This window comes from Sinohyriopsis cumingii, chromosome 2, assembly GCF_028554795.1.
Source record: "Sinohyriopsis cumingii isolate HCF-2022 chromosome 2, ASM2855479v2, whole genome shotgun sequence".
In the NCBI taxonomy this organism is placed as follows: domain Eukaryota; kingdom Metazoa; phylum Mollusca; class Bivalvia; order Unionida; family Unionidae; genus Sinohyriopsis; species Sinohyriopsis cumingii.
Genome location: NC_142962.1, coordinates 107460214 through 107476164, shown reverse-complemented (window position 1 = coordinate 107476164; position 15951 = coordinate 107460214). Strand labels below are relative to the sequence as shown.

The 15951-nt window shown below is 37.1% G+C and overlaps 1 protein-coding gene across 1 annotated transcript in view; it reads right to left on the bottom strand.

Annotated features, from left to right (window-relative positions):
* Positions 1-15723, bottom strand: part of LOC149805583 (uncharacterized) — a 56387-nt gene extending 40664 nt beyond the window's left edge. The window contains exons 1-3 of the mRNA XM_089934398.1: positions 15583-15723; positions 14114-14243; positions 13634-13719 (exon numbers count right to left, since the gene is read on the bottom strand). Of these exons, the coding sequence (XP_089790524.1) occupies positions 13634-13719; positions 14114-14243; positions 15583-15723 (357 nt within the window). The remainder of the gene's footprint in view (positions 1-13633; positions 13720-14113; positions 14244-15582) is intronic.
* Positions 15724-15951: the final 228 nt, after the last annotated feature.

Here is a 15951-nt window from a genome sequence, read left to right as displayed (position 1 = left end):
CAGCTACCAATCAATATAGGCAGGGTTAATGCCAAGTAAGTTAAGTTTACCATTCAACATAGGCAAAAACATGTGTTACCAACAAAGAAAGTTCGTACTCTGTGATCTTAAATACTGAGTAAGACTTTAATGTTTATACATGGAAACAGCTTAGTTTAATTTACTGAATGTGAATGTTTACAAAATCAATAACTGTGTTATCAAATCAGAAGATGGCTAAGTGACTCTGGAACAACCCATTCCAATTAAGAGATATATATCCATGTCTCTGCTTAAGCACACAGTTTAACACAAATTCTATGTGAATTGTTTTCTCAACGCATGATTGTATTTGGTGCTGAATGTGGCACTGCTATAAAAAAGGCTAAAGATCATGAGAATTACCTGTACTGCTCATTGGAAAATCAGACTGATATTGTTTACAAAAAGTACATAGTGCAGTCCTGCTGCATTATTCTTTCATCATGTATATATTCCATGCAGCAATGATACTAACTGAATCGTATCATAATAACAGGTAAACAACATAAAAGACAAATGTTACAAATGTATGCTGAGTGAGTACTACACATTATTAACAGCTTACATATAAAGAGCCTAATTACATTAGATTTCACATTTCAAACTTTCAGTATTTACCTCTCTTATCTCTTATACTGACAGACCACTTCAGTGGCCTAGTGGTTTGAGCATCTGCCTCAGATGTGGGAGGTCGCAGGTTTAAACCCAGCCAAGTCATACCAAAGACTTACATAAATGGTACTTACAGCTGCCTTGCTAGGTGATCAGCTTTAAGAGGTTAGTGTTAGGACTAGTTGGCCTGGTGTCAGGATAATGTGACTAGGTGGGACATAATGCTACATGTCTGCAGCATGATGTCACAGTGCTAGACATCACCATTAACTGCCACACTACAGACATCATAACAATATGACTGAAAAAGAGTTAATGCTGTGTTGAAAATCCAAATCACACACACACACATTCTTCTGCTCATACATGTATTTTTTGGGATGAAAGTGATCACACATTCCATTAATGTGAAAAGTAAATATCAGACAAAATATATTCACATCTACATGTGGTATCTTATGTTACAGGGCTGACATAAATAGGTATCTGGTGTAAGTATAACATGCAGATAAGTAAAAAGTACAAACTTTACAATTAGTTCAATTAAATGGTATCATTTTGGTTATTGTATAATGTGTAAACATTGCAGCCGTAATAAAGAATTTACCATATGGAACATTGCACAATGATTTTATGTCTACTTAAAGAATCCTCTTACAATCAAGTTCCAGCTCAAGTGTACTTTATCTTTTACTTCTGTCTCTTGATTTAGGATCCTAAAACCACTGTTCTCTCCAGTGATATTTACAGTCACAGCACACCATCATTTTAGCCCCCTATCTTTTTTAACACAACAATATGCTAAACACCATTCTGATGAGCCCATTATCCTTATCAAGTAAATAAGCTAACTAAAATTTGTGTTATCACTCAAGTGACAACTCTTCTCAGTTATTTCAGTATGTAATTAAGATAATCTACAATAATTACCCACATACATAAATCCTATCTTTTGTACTTTGCTTGGCTCAAATGCTGGTATTCAATCTTTGATGATGCAGATTCAGTCTTTGCAATGACATAATCTCATACTAGATCTCTGATGATGGAGACTACTTGGTAGTGCAGAGGCGTAGCTGGGGGGGGGGCAGGGGGGTACATATGTCCCCGGGAGCCAAGGTACAGGGGCGCCAAAATGAGGCTTACAACGTTACATTATAATAAGTAAACAAGGGTAATATTCAAAAATGTGATTAAACAGGGAGGGGGCTGGGGCGCCAATTTTGTATTTCGTCCCCGGGTGCAAAATATCATAGCTACGCCTCTGTACCTTCAGATATTATCAACAATATATCGACGTTATGATAAGTGTAGTGTGTGATACCAGTTCAATAAGTGTCACGCATTACTTTTCAAGAATGTAAAATCCTTAGCACTCATTCAATAAAATGGACACACCACCATAAAAAGAATGCAAATTAACCAGAATTTGGCCAGTCCTATTTTTTCCTAAGAGGATCAGCTACACAGCTAGCACCCTTTAATTCAGGTAGCATGATTTCTCCACTGACTGAAAGGAAAGATCTAAGAAATGAAAGAAATGACTGGAATGCTTCAACACTTGAAATGTAGTTTCTGGAGGCATGCAACTAATTTTAATTATGTAATACTTAACTGTTGCTATTGCACAACTAGTACTTTTCCAGGTGGCAAATACCCAACCCAAATGATGAAAATGTTGTCCTCCCATTACAGTAAACCAGCAGCTTCCAGAACACTGGACCACCCCTGCCTGTGAATCCCACACATACTAAGCATGTATTATGGTGTATATTTATTATTTTGAGGGAGAAGCCTAACTTAGTGGTACATCAGTGCAGGATGAAAAGAGGAAATCTGGCAATATCAGCAGGTAAATGTTATATCAATAAAGTCAGTTTTATCACCAAAAAATACATTTTAATATTGGTAATAAAATAACTGTTGTTATTGCATAGGTGAATTTGTTATATGGTTGAGACTGGGGATCTCAATCAGGAGTAGTACAACTGAAGGAAGCTGGGTTTTTCCTAAATAAACTGGTTGGCAAAGAAGAAAAACTGACATAAAATACCCATGGAACCTGACACAGCCCTTCTCTATGGATAGGGCAAGAATCTTGCCCATTTGTCTCGAAAACACTAAGGTGCCAAGCATGATCAGGATAAGGTTCTCAAAGGAAGATTCACCCAAATGTACATATGGGAGAAGTGATATTTAAAAACCACAAGACATAAGAGAGATTCCATTTAGGCAAGACAGTGGTCTTTGCCATTCAAAATACCTGATAAGGCCTTTACTATTAGGGGAGAATCCGTACTGCTGGCAGGGAATTTTGAAAACTATAGAGTATTAAAAAGGAATGCTCAACAGCCCATAAAAGTAGAAACTGATCATTGATTTCTACTAAGTCAATCACAAAAAATTCTCCATATGGCATCACACTCCTTAGATGTTGACATTCTACTGTACTGAATGATGCACTTGGCAACTCTGACTGACAACTTTTCTTTGCAGAGTGATTGTCTGAGATGAGCCAAGCATGAAGGTGGAGAACCTGTGGACTGTTGGGTAGTAGAGACACCATGTTAAGAGGTCATTCCTCTGAGGTAAGGTCCCGGATGGTCAACCAATAGATCAAGGAGATCACTGAACCATGATTGCTGATGCCACAGAAGCGCTATCAGAATGACCTAAGGCATGGAGTGCCTGACCTATGTTGGTCATGTAGGACCTGTGGGATCATCCTGAAGGGTTGGAAGGAGTAAGTGAACAGACAATCACACTTCAGACAGAAAGCATCTAATGCCTGGACCATCTGGTCGGGGAGTGGTGAAATGTGAAAAGGGAACTCGTTGTTCAGCTACGTGGTGAACAAGTCCACCATAAGAAGTTCATTAAAGTAGCAGCAAGGAGTCTGCTACAGATTTGTGGAATGATCATTCTGTAAAAACTGTCTTCCCTTTCCTTGACAGATGGTCTGCCAAACTGTTCTTCTTGCCAAAATTATGACAGTCTCAGAGGAATATTCCTCCGGAATTTGCCAGGTGATGGAGGTTACAAACCTTCATGCAGTGAGAAGGTGCATGCATGCCTCCTCATCTCCTGTAGTATACTACCACTGACACATGGAAGGAGACCATCCTTAGCAACCTCTTATTTGGTGGACACATCCTTAAAGGTCTAAGAGTACTGCCCTCATTTCCAAAATTGTTGATAAATTCTTCCTGAGACCATGGACCATGAAGAATCAGTCACTCTGCATCTGAATAAGCATCTTGCCCTGAATTTGATGCACTTGTGAACAGGTAAGAGTGGGGTTTGACAAGTGCATGGGGACTTGAGCCAGAAACCAGTCCCAATTTGTCCACCAATTCAGATGAGGGTGGGAATCCCAATCGAGAAGAAAATTGAACATTTAAGAGGTTCATGTGCAGTTTCAAAGCAGCAAATAGGAGCAACTGTGGAGTACACATGTGTAGTTTGCCTAAGGGAACCTAATCCACTGCAGAGTTCAAAGTCCTCTTCAGGGAAAGAAAAAGACAAGTGTACAATGCAATTTTTACTTTCAGCATCTCCATTAGGGACACTCTACTCTATCAAGCAAGACATTTACTAACCAGCTCTTGGTGAGAAAATTCATCCCCACACATAAAAATTCTCAAGATGGATTGAGCTCTGATTTCTCTAAGTTTGATAAAAGACCCAGCCTGGTCACTGTGGAACAAAAGGGAGACATGTCCACTGTGATGGACTCTGGATGGCCACTTTGGACCAACCAATGTCAAAATATTTGAGGACTAGGATACTTAATGATCTAAAATTGGCTGATGCTACTCCCATGACACTGGTAAAAGCTCATAGTGCAAAGGCCGAGCTCAAAATTGCAAGACCTCCATTTTAAGCAAAACTTAGTCTTGATGGGTCTCTCAAATCCTAAGAAACTACAGATAGGATGAGCCCTCTGGAGGGAGTCTCTGACTTCAGTGGACAGTCCTTGAAAAGGTCTTATTGTGCTATAGTAAAACCTTCAATGTACCCAGAAAAATATCCCTACAGAGGTGGAGAAACTCCACCAATAAGGCCATGGACAAGGACAATGCATTCCTATAAGTTTTTGCTACTGCTTTCAGCAAACAATGGAAAGCCAATGGCAACAGTGATTCCTCCTTCAACAGGTTGAATGAAGTTGCTGAAAATAGCCTATTGTTCCAAGGATTTAGTGTTTTCATTGCAAGGCAAAATCTAGTCCCCATAGAAATACCCACTTAAGACACTTCAGGTGGGAGGTTTATGAGCCAAGAAGGGTAAAAACTTTGTTGCCATTGTTAGGTATATTAACTTTGCTTTGTCTTTTAGTTAGCTTTATTTTATTTTATTGCATTACAATCTATTATAATGTAACATTGTATGTTGGACTTAACCTTGTCCAAAATAGAGTTCATTTCTACATGACACAAACTGACTTTTTTATTTTAATTATTGTAAACAACTAATACAAAGCTTAATTATTTTCTATATTTATGGGTTTATAATAAGCATTATTATTAATAAAAGAAGTCAATATGTTTATTTGGGTCAAGGTTTTGGAATTTCCTAAGTGAAATATACATTATCCAGATTATTGTTTTGTAAACATCAGGTTCATTCTATGAAGTTATTTCCATTAGGTAAATTTTTTAATAGAAAATGCTAATTGTGACATGAGGTCAAGTATAGACCTACTGAGAGGATTTTATCATTCATGCTTTAACATCTAGCACTTTCAAGTTGTATTATGTTGTGTACAGTTGGGATGGATTTTATTTCTTCAAATTACTGAATTCAAGTATTATTTTCTCTGGAAATATAAAAGTGCTCTGATTAAATTCTTGGATAGAGACATTCACTGGAATTTATAGTGTATTCAAACCTGGAATTATATTTCTGTGATATAACAAAAGACCGTTGGCACACCAACACACTAGGAGTTATAACAGACACATCATTGCTGTCAGTTTTTGGATTTACTCTGGACTAATACTGAGTTTTATTCAGGACTTTAAATTATTAGGACTTATGTCTGTAATTTATGGATTATTCTGTGATTTAATTTGCAATAACATAAGTTCTTTTCTATCATTTGCACTTTATATTCAATGGAAATATATTATTTGTTAAATTTTATAAATCTTGTTTTTCTTTTACTCTTTTCTGTTCCTTATTTGAAGAGCATAGACTTGTAACACTATAAACAACTATCAAGGGTCACAATTTAAACAGGAATGACAGAACACACATATGTTGTTGAGTAAAAGCTTGCCCTTGCTAAACCTTTCAGAGAGCTCCTTGATTGTAACCAAGTGACAAATGAGCAAAAGGCCTGGTCAAGAGTTAGCCACCTCCAGTAGCTCTTTAACCAAACAGTGAGAAGAGGCAGGGGACCTAAAATGGAGGGGGTACCATATCGACCTCTTCTGTGTATAATTTCTTGGACAGAAAGAACATCTTTATCCTGCACTCTCAACTATGTGGCTAGACTATGTGACCCAGTGTTGCTCTGTTCTGGGTGAGACTTGGGGAGAGGAGAAATTTGAATATGTAACTCCTCCCACAGATGTTATAGCAATGACATCTGCAGGTGGTTTAGGGTCACCCACCTGGAGCATTCTGTGGTAGAAGGTCTATCCCCCTCCATCTTTTTAGTCCCAACCTCAAAAGACAATGTAGGTTTATGGCCTGCAAGCATCACCTCATCACTATGCAGCTCTGGTTTAGGGCTGTATATAGGGAGATTTTCAATCATTACCCTCTGACAGAGGGCCCTATATACCTTTGGGATTTAGAAGGATACAGAGGAAGAGGGATATTCCAATTGGATCCACTGCCCTAATCTGGCAACTATAAGTTGTTTCCCATTCTCTCATAGGATGAAACAGTAGTCTGGAGAGAATGGCTGAGTCAATCCCTTTCCCCGTACATGTATTATAGGGGCTCCAAGGAAAACTATCCAACACCTAGTACCTGATATCCAGTGCTGGGTACCTGGTGTCCACTGCCAGGTGACTGGTGCTCAGGACCCAGTCACTGCGCAACGCCTTGACAGGTGACTCGGATCTGTAGAAAGGTTCATCCCCAGATCTGACAGATTTAGATTTGAGCCATCCCTTTGTCACTGGGCTTGATTGTGTCATCAAAATATGGGCCTCTGGGACTGACAGGTTGAAAGTGAGCTTCTCAATCCTTACAGTAGGGGCCCAATTCACAATCAGCCCCTAATGAGCTGTGGGTCAGTATGATAGAGTACTGGTCCCTTTTGCAATTTCATCAGACATGCTCTCTGCCCTTGTTGGACATGAAAGAGTGATGTTCCTCATGGAGGGGAGGGCTTGCCTTGCACTTTATCCTACTGGTAAAGAGAGGGTGCTGCTCCTCCCTCTTGGGAGAGTGTGACTTACTCTCTGGCCTCATGGAATAGGGACAGTACTGCTCTTCCCTCTCAAGAGGTTGTGACTCACCCTTAACCTGTTTATAACCTCTCTTGGGAGCTGGACCACTTATCCTCATGGTTTACACAGCCCTCAGTATGTTTTCTTGTCCCCAAGGACTTTAAAACTATTTAAGGAGTTTTTCTCCTTTTAGGTACTGACAATAATGTAATAACCTCTAGTTTTGCAGTTTTGCATTTGCAACATACTTTTCCTGTGACCCAATTATAAACTGACACATATTTCAAATTTCACTTAATGTAGCATAACATATGGTATGCATATTATTTTCAGGTAAATTCTAAGCACCAATACAAGTGCATGTACACATGCCATGAGTACCATTCATATTTTCTTTTTCCAATCATTAAAATAACAAATTCTTACATTAGTCGGACCGGAGTGGTTCAACTAACATGATGTAACCTTGGGCAAGGAACTTTATTCACTTTACTCCAACTGACCCAGCATTAAATAATGACTTGTGTGCTGTAAAGCAACAAAACCAGACCCAAAAACAAACATTATTCAGTGTTAGTCCACACTCTATTTCTATGTTGGCAATATTGATAAATTTGCCCCATGGGAGAAATTTAATCCAGTCTTGATCTCTATCAGATAAACACTTGGCAAATAACATGCCCTGAAAGCCATACTGGAAATAAGATAAAAATTAAAAAGTATTTATGCCTAATAAAATATGCATGGCACGAAATGTATGAATTGAATAAAAGTAGTTTTTCTTTAACATAATAAACTTCATGATTGTCAATCCATTACTCTGGAGCAACTAATCACCCCAAGACTGTGCCAAAATAATCTCACCAACCCAAGATACATTTATAGAATTAAATAAATTAAAATAGAAAAAGTGATTAGTATAATTATGCAATGTATAATTATCGAATAACATCAATAGAGTTTTTTTTTCCCTTGTTGATAATGACCAAAGGAAAGACCCCAAGACTACATCAATCAGTGCTCAAAATATCTGATAACCTGATGCCAGGGGCCCTATGATTTCAGTTAGGGACTGTCCTGTATTCTAAGAGAGGTACCTCTTGGGCTTGTCGGAAAAAAAAAATTGCCAGAGAAAACTTTGGTCAAGCTGATGAAATGCGGAAATGTATTTTCAAGATGTTGACATACCTGTCATAACACAGCAGAATCTAATTAAGATAAGATCACCACTGTCCTATGTGAAGTGGAGACCTGATTTTAATCAGATTGTAAAATGACATTAGATAAGATCACCACTGTCCTATGTGGGGGACCTGAGTTGCCTAGTGGTCTAAAGCACTCTCTGTTATGGATCACTGCCATCTCACCTCTGTCTGCATGGGTTTGAGTCCAGTATTCAGCCAATGTGGGTTTGTGAGAAAGCTTTCCAGTAGCTTCTCGTGGGTCGGTGGTTCTTCTCGGGGTTTTCACGGATTGTTCCTCCACCATTAATACTGGCCACCATGCATAGCCTATCGTGTGCTGAAAAATGGTGTTAAACCCCACAACAACAACAACAACAACTGTCCTATGTGAAGTGGAGACCTGATTTTAATCAGACTGTAACATGACATTAGATAAGATCACCACTGTCCTATGTGAAGTGGAGACCTGATTTTAATCAGACTGCAACATGACATAAGATCACCACTGTCCTATGTGAAGTGGAGACCTGATTTTAATCAGATTGTAACATGACATAAGATAAGATCACCACTGTCCTATGTGAAGTGGAGACCCGATTTTAATTAGATTGTAACATGACATAAGATAAGATCACCACTGTCCTATGTGAAGTGTTAACCTGATTTTAATCAGATTGTAACATGACATAAGATAAGATCACCACTGTCCTATGTGAAGTGTTAACCTGATTTTAATCAGACTGTAACATAAGATCACCACTGTCCTATGTGAAGTGGAGACCTGATTTTAATCGGACTGTAACATGACATATGATAAAATCACTAGTCCTATGTGAAGTGCAGATCTGATTTTAATCAGATTGTAACATGACATTAGATAAGATCACCACTGTCCTATGTGTCACCACTGTCCTATGTGAAGTGGAGACCTGATTTTAATCAGATTGTAACATGACATATGCTAAAAATAAGATTTTGTACTCCCAAACCCCATGACTAGGTCATGTTTTGAGAAACTGCAAAAAATAACAATCACCATCAGTTATTTATTACACAAAGAATAAAAAAAGGATATGAAAAACTTCCTGACAAACGCAAAGAATCAACTGATTTGTATTGACAGAACATTTAGCTTTGGAAATTTTTATGTGACATTAGTGTACAATTATCAGATAGTTGAGTGGAAAAATACCAATGACCCCATCCTATCTTTCTTGGTCCTCTACTTCTGCACAAAGATGTATTGTATAAAATTTACAAGCATTCCTTGAACATGTGGCAACAGAACTTGATAGTGATGTGGAAACTATTGAAATGAGAATATCAGAGAATATGGTATTTGGTACAGATGATGAGAAAGTTGTGACCAAGTCTATCGAACAAGACAATATTTGTGCCCAAAACATAAAGACAATATTAAGTTTTAATCATGAAACAAAGTAGGAACTGCAGTGTATCCCCTAGGGTGCAAGACTGAGAGTCAAAAATCACCTTGGTGTCAAAACTGGGGGTCAGACTGAGTTCAGAACAAACTTTGGTATCAAAACTGGGGTCCAATTAAAAATTTGGGGTCTCTGAAGCGCAAATGAGGGTAAGGGGAACACTGAACTGAAAAGGTCAAGCATGATACAGTCATGAGGTGCATGTTTTGTAGCAAAGGTAACTTAATACATAATGAAAAACTTAATACATAATATCTGAGCAATTAAGAAAAAGTACAACAGCTTTTAACAATACTATGCAAATAATCTACAACCAACACTTAGCAAATTCTTATTTGAACTGAATCAGCAATACAATGGAGAAAAAAAACACTGGACCAATAACAAATTTTGGTTGACTGCAAGCTTAAACAAAATTTACAGCATTACAGACTTCCACTGTATGGTTTATAAATGTTCTTTATATGAGAGAAGAAATTATCAACTGATTAATGAAGAACAAATTTACCATGTATATGATGCAGTCTGGCATTGCAAGTTGGAAGAAGAAAAACTAAATTATTTAAAAAATTTCTTGTGGAATCAAAACATAGGCAAAATTCAAAATTTTGAAAACAAAACATGGGAGATGTTCAGTCATTAATAAGACAAAAGGAACTGCAAGCAAACCGGGACAGTGATAGAATCTCATCAATGAAAGGAGAAAAAAAATGCTGATTGTGTTTTTTGAAACTTCATCTTAAATGATATCAAAAAGGAAAAGAAACAAAGGGTCTATAATAGAAATGGAAAAAAACATTAATATCAATAAAAATGGACCCAGAAATGAGTGCCTTCTCATGGTTTGGCCTCTATACATATGGATAAATAAAAATAAAAAGAGTAGTCATTGCTTTGCAGTGCATTTGTTATTCATGCATTGATATGTAATGTGTAACTGAACACTTTTATTCAGTATTTAGAATCGGATACACGATAACTCTTTGCCACTGTGATTGACTAGGTAATCGACTTAAAACACTTCTTGGATTGCTAATTTTAAATTTTGGGTATTTATGATTAAATTAGACAACTTTCTGGGTCAAGTAACAAAAGAATATCAGCTGTAAAAAATAAATTTAGGTGACTTTGGGTGTTTTCAAGAGTCTTGGGTGACTTGGGGGCTTTTCATTTGGTGATGACCAACAAGAGAAAAAAACTACTTATGTTAACTCGATAAATATATAATACATAATTATGCTGATCACTTTTTATTTAACTGTATGTGTGTGTGTGTATATATATATATATATATATATATATATATATATATATATATATATATATATATATATATATAATGGGTAGGTGAGAGTGTTTGGGAAACTTTTGTGGTGTCTTGGGGTAGTCTTAGGGTCTTTAGACCAACCGCCCATTGCCCCATATGAAGGGGGGGGGGGGACGCTTTTTTCTATTATTTACTTGTAAGTGGGAAAAATTAAAACACATCAAAATAGTTTTTCTTACATCAAATAGAATTTGTTCCGATCGTCTAAATTATCCTGAAAATGATGAAGTAAAAAAAATTAAAGGCAAAAACGAGTTGAAAGATCGGGGGAAACGTACATTAGTCCTACAATGTAAGACGTCGAACCTAATATTTGTTTTTGGGTCCACCAAGAAACATGCATCTTAGGGTAGACGTCTTATACTGTACGACTAGGGGGAAATGTTGCGATATTGCCTCTGTGTTTTGGGTTTTTCTACTGTCGTCTGAATTTGTATATAAAGAACATTTTGACAGTTGTATGCTTGCTAATTTTTACCTGTATCTATATTCCCTTAACTATTCAGTCTGCATAATACGTAGTCAATGTGTTCATTTCTTTTTTTAATCTCTGTGCTTAATTTAATTTTCTTTCTTTATTTGTTGACTTTGCAGCAAGTTCACGTGCCTTTGTGAATCATGCAGTCCATTTCGGTCAAGTTGAAAGGGTGCATAACTATTAGCCGAAATGGTAACGGGTCAGAAAGGACCGGTACGGAAAAGGATCGGGTTAAAAAGGCCTGGTCCAGAAAGGCCAGAAAGGCCAGTAACGGGTCTCAAGGACCTGGACGTAAAAGACCCGGGTTAAAAAGGACCGTTAAAAAAAATGAATGATAATAATAATAATAAGAAGAAGAAGAAGAAGACAGCTTTTCTACAATAAACATATCTATTCGCTTCTAAGTCAATGACATTTTTACATATATTGCTAAAACACTGAGCTGCAAAAATTGAAGCACTGGTCAGTGATGATGAACACCAAGAATAAAATAAAGCACAGATAGCAAACAGAAGCCCTTTAAGGATTACACAGATGTAGTACCGATATCAGGAAAGAATCGCGATCACATTGTACTTTTCACACTTCCTTTACTTCTTTTCTATCTCAGATTTATTTAATATGTTAGGAAACTTTGATAATCACAATTAAGACGCGAATCAGATGTGTGGTACTTGTACTTCTTTCTTCTCTTCACTCATAACATTTCCCAGTTATATTTTTGGTAGATGAATATCCGGCAAGATGTGAGAAGAAAATACATCTATAAAACATTAAATGCTGAAAATAACACTTAATCCAGATCTCCACTGTCCTACGTGAAGGCAGGGAAGATCCGATTTTACTCAGATTGCTTTGATGCCACTTGGGATATTTACGAAATTTAGGCTCACCAAGAAGTTGCGAATGCATCAAACTTTTTTGTTTTCATTGGTATCTTATCGGTCAATCATATCATTTATTTAATAATAGAAACAGTAGATGTAGCCCGAATAGATTTCAATTTGTTTGTTTGTTTTTTTTTTTTCTTTAGCGGCGGTGGTGGTGGGGTGTTTGAGCCCAATCGTAGAACAAGGGTTGGATGCGGGGGTGGGAGTGGGGGCGAAACAGCAGCAATATTTCCTTGATAATGTTTTCTTTACAGTTAGAGGATAGAATGATGCCCTGAACTTTGGAGAGCTCCACCCTCTGGGCTCCTACCAAGGGTTCCACTCCACGTACTCCTTGCCTACTTGTTTACGTTCCCCATAACCACATTCTTGGATCCGACCGTGAGAAAAGGTCACCCAGAGAGGGCCTGTATACGTCGACTTGACAAAGTCAGTTTATCATAATAATTCAATTCAGTATTATATCAATGCATTTAAAATCATTAATGTGTTTACCAATTCATTTGAAACCAAGTGATCTGCTGTAATTGAACTGTAAACTCAAGCAATTGTTCTCCATGCAGATTTGTTATTTATGAATTTACACAATACCCACACGAGACAGCGAGAACTTGGCAGACAAGTTTAGCGATGAGATTCTCTTGTTATTTTCTTTCTAATGCGCGACATTAATTTTATTCACTATTTCTGCATAATAGATAAACAAAATGTTCTTGAATTTAAAACTACTTTATTTTAATCGGTTTCGATAACCTGTATTCTCTCAGAAAAAAAAAAACAACAAATTTTTAAAACAAAATTTAAGTTTTACAAAAACTTTGTTTTAAATGCAACCCCCACCTAATCAAGAATGTGTTCAAAGTGGTAAGAAACATCCATGTCATTTGTGATAACGGACAAAAGCGTAACTAAGCTACATTAAACAAGTCAAATAAAAATTGTAAAAAACAGAAAAAGTACAGCTGAAAATAAAGCTAATAAACAGGAAGCATAGGAATGGCAAGGAATAAATTAGATGGAAAAAATAAATTGAACTATAAAACCATGTTTTGGGTCTACAGCACTTGCACCAGTGGTTCCCAACCTTTCTTGGTCGCGACTCTAAAAGAAGAAACATTTTTTTTGGTAGCCTCACGATCCAGTTTCCACAGTTCGATAAGTTTTGCCACCCTCAAAAAAATCCTGGCGAGCCTGCAGAAATCTTCGCGACCCTGATTTGGGTCGCGACTGGGGGGTTGAGAACCACTGATTAACACAGTAGAACCTACTTACTGTGCATTGTCCAAACGCCTGTTGCTGCAAGCCCTTCTTCATGGCAGTGTAATTAATGGCTTTTTTGGCATGTGCACATCCAGAAACTAAAACAGAACATGGGTAAATATTGCTAGACAGAATGGTTTCAACATATATTGTGATACAATGAGCCTGTATATTTTTAGGATACATATCTTTAACGACTAAATATCGCGAATGAATTGACTAAATTGTTGTGCATCCCTCATTCATACCAACATTTTGTTTTGGACGAGTCCATTGGTCGTCTATGATCAGATATTTCGTTCCCACTCCATAATGCTAGGTCACCAATCTTGGCACATACATGACTTTTAGCTATGACAGGATAGAAATACAATGTTCCCTGTTCTAAGAAATGTGACATATTCTGATTAATGACTGCTATACCTAGTCTTTGTTTTTTTAATGAAGAATAATCAAATACACAGTGACACTGATTGTGAATAAATCTAGTACCTGCAGTTGCATCATTCTTCTTCCTCTTTAGAAACTTGTACGTACACTTCTTTCTCATGCGTATATGGGTACTTGCAAATTCTCTTTCATCAAACACTCTCACTGAGAATGTGGCAACGGGTTCAAACAACTGCAACAGAAAAATAAATAGAAACAACATCAGAGTTACTTCAGATGATAAAATAAAGTTCTCCGTCAATGTAAGCATCCTGTGTGTGTCGCAGTTCCTCGTCCATGTTGTCTATTAACAATAAAAACGGGCAGTGTGTAATGTCTCGATAAGTACACTTAAAGCGGGATAAAAGCACTTTGCAGGGAACAGTTGTTGTATCGTTACACAATGTTACTGGTATTTCTTTATTTTCATAGAACAACAATAAATGCATGACTCCCAGACAACTTTTAAAGCAGTTTAATTTATATGAATTAAATGTTAATTTGTTTCAAGCAAATCAACATAAAGTTTATTGGTTGACCTTGAAAAAATGGTTTCATTACCAGGTCAACACGGTGCACAGTAAGCAAAGGCAGGGTGGATCTCCAAGCTATTTCATACAAGAGGAGACACTGCTTATATAATGCTAGGATGTAAAGTTGGGACTGTAACATGAGACAAAGATCATGACAAATATGAGTACTATCCACAACTGTCAAGGATCATCCATATGAATAAAAAAAGAAACTCTCAATTTCACGGAAAATCATAGTATAACGCAAGCACAGGCAATACAAGCATTGTACAAACAGCAAGTCATATAAACAGATAGGCTTTGTATAGTTTTAGAACGCAAAAAGACATGCACTGGACCATAATTCCATGAGCAGCAGACCAAAATCTACTTTTGCCATGGACGTATCTACATAAGCTCCAAGTGGACTTTATCAAATGGTTGGACAGCCATCGGTTTTAAAATGTATAATTTGTATATTGACGCCCTTGACTCTTAACGGTAAAAGAAAGAGGCACACAAACGTCAAATTACTATATTGAACAGAAACGCAGAAGGGGTTCTAAAGATCATATACACGTCACTGAAAGATATAGAGACTACAAAGCAATGCTGTTTTGAAGTGACGAACACCAGTCACAATGCATTTAAGGTCGGAACAAATGTTGAATGTTAAAACAAGTGAAATCCAACATAAAACAAAGTTTCATGCAGCATTAGTGTTTTAACATACGCCATAACCATTTACTTTAGCGAGGAAGCTAAAACTCTTATTTTTTCGATATGAAAGTCTCTGACTACACCACATTAAGCCACAGTTTATTGTTTAAAACTCCAAAGTAAAAGATTATAGAGGATATATTAAAGTTGTTTGTGTTCGCTCTTACAAGGACAAAGAAGGGAAGCAAAAACTCAAGACCTTCATTGAACATCGATATAGGCCAAATTGTTCCGACCAAACAACCAAACCACCCCGTCAAGTACATGTAACAATATAACAATTCTTGAGTTGGCACAAACCTGGAATATAGCCGGTTCTGGTGTTCCATACCATTTCATATCATCATCATAATTATCTTCATCATCAACATCATCAGCCTCCTCAAAGCAGCAGTGGGAGACAGATGCCACTGTATATCTGAGCCTTCCAAGAAAGGCCATTTTATTAAAACTTTATAAAGACTATTTCCGATGAAATGTAATGTAAATGCATCTTCTGTATGCGTGTTCTTGATGGTAGCTATGACGTGACGTCATGGAAACAATTACATCAAAGCAATCACGTCACGCCGAAAATAATGTGACCTCTACACATGTATTGTCGATGTCACATGATTCTTAAAGTTTGGTCACTGCGTGTGTGTGTGTGACATTATCCTTCACGGATTT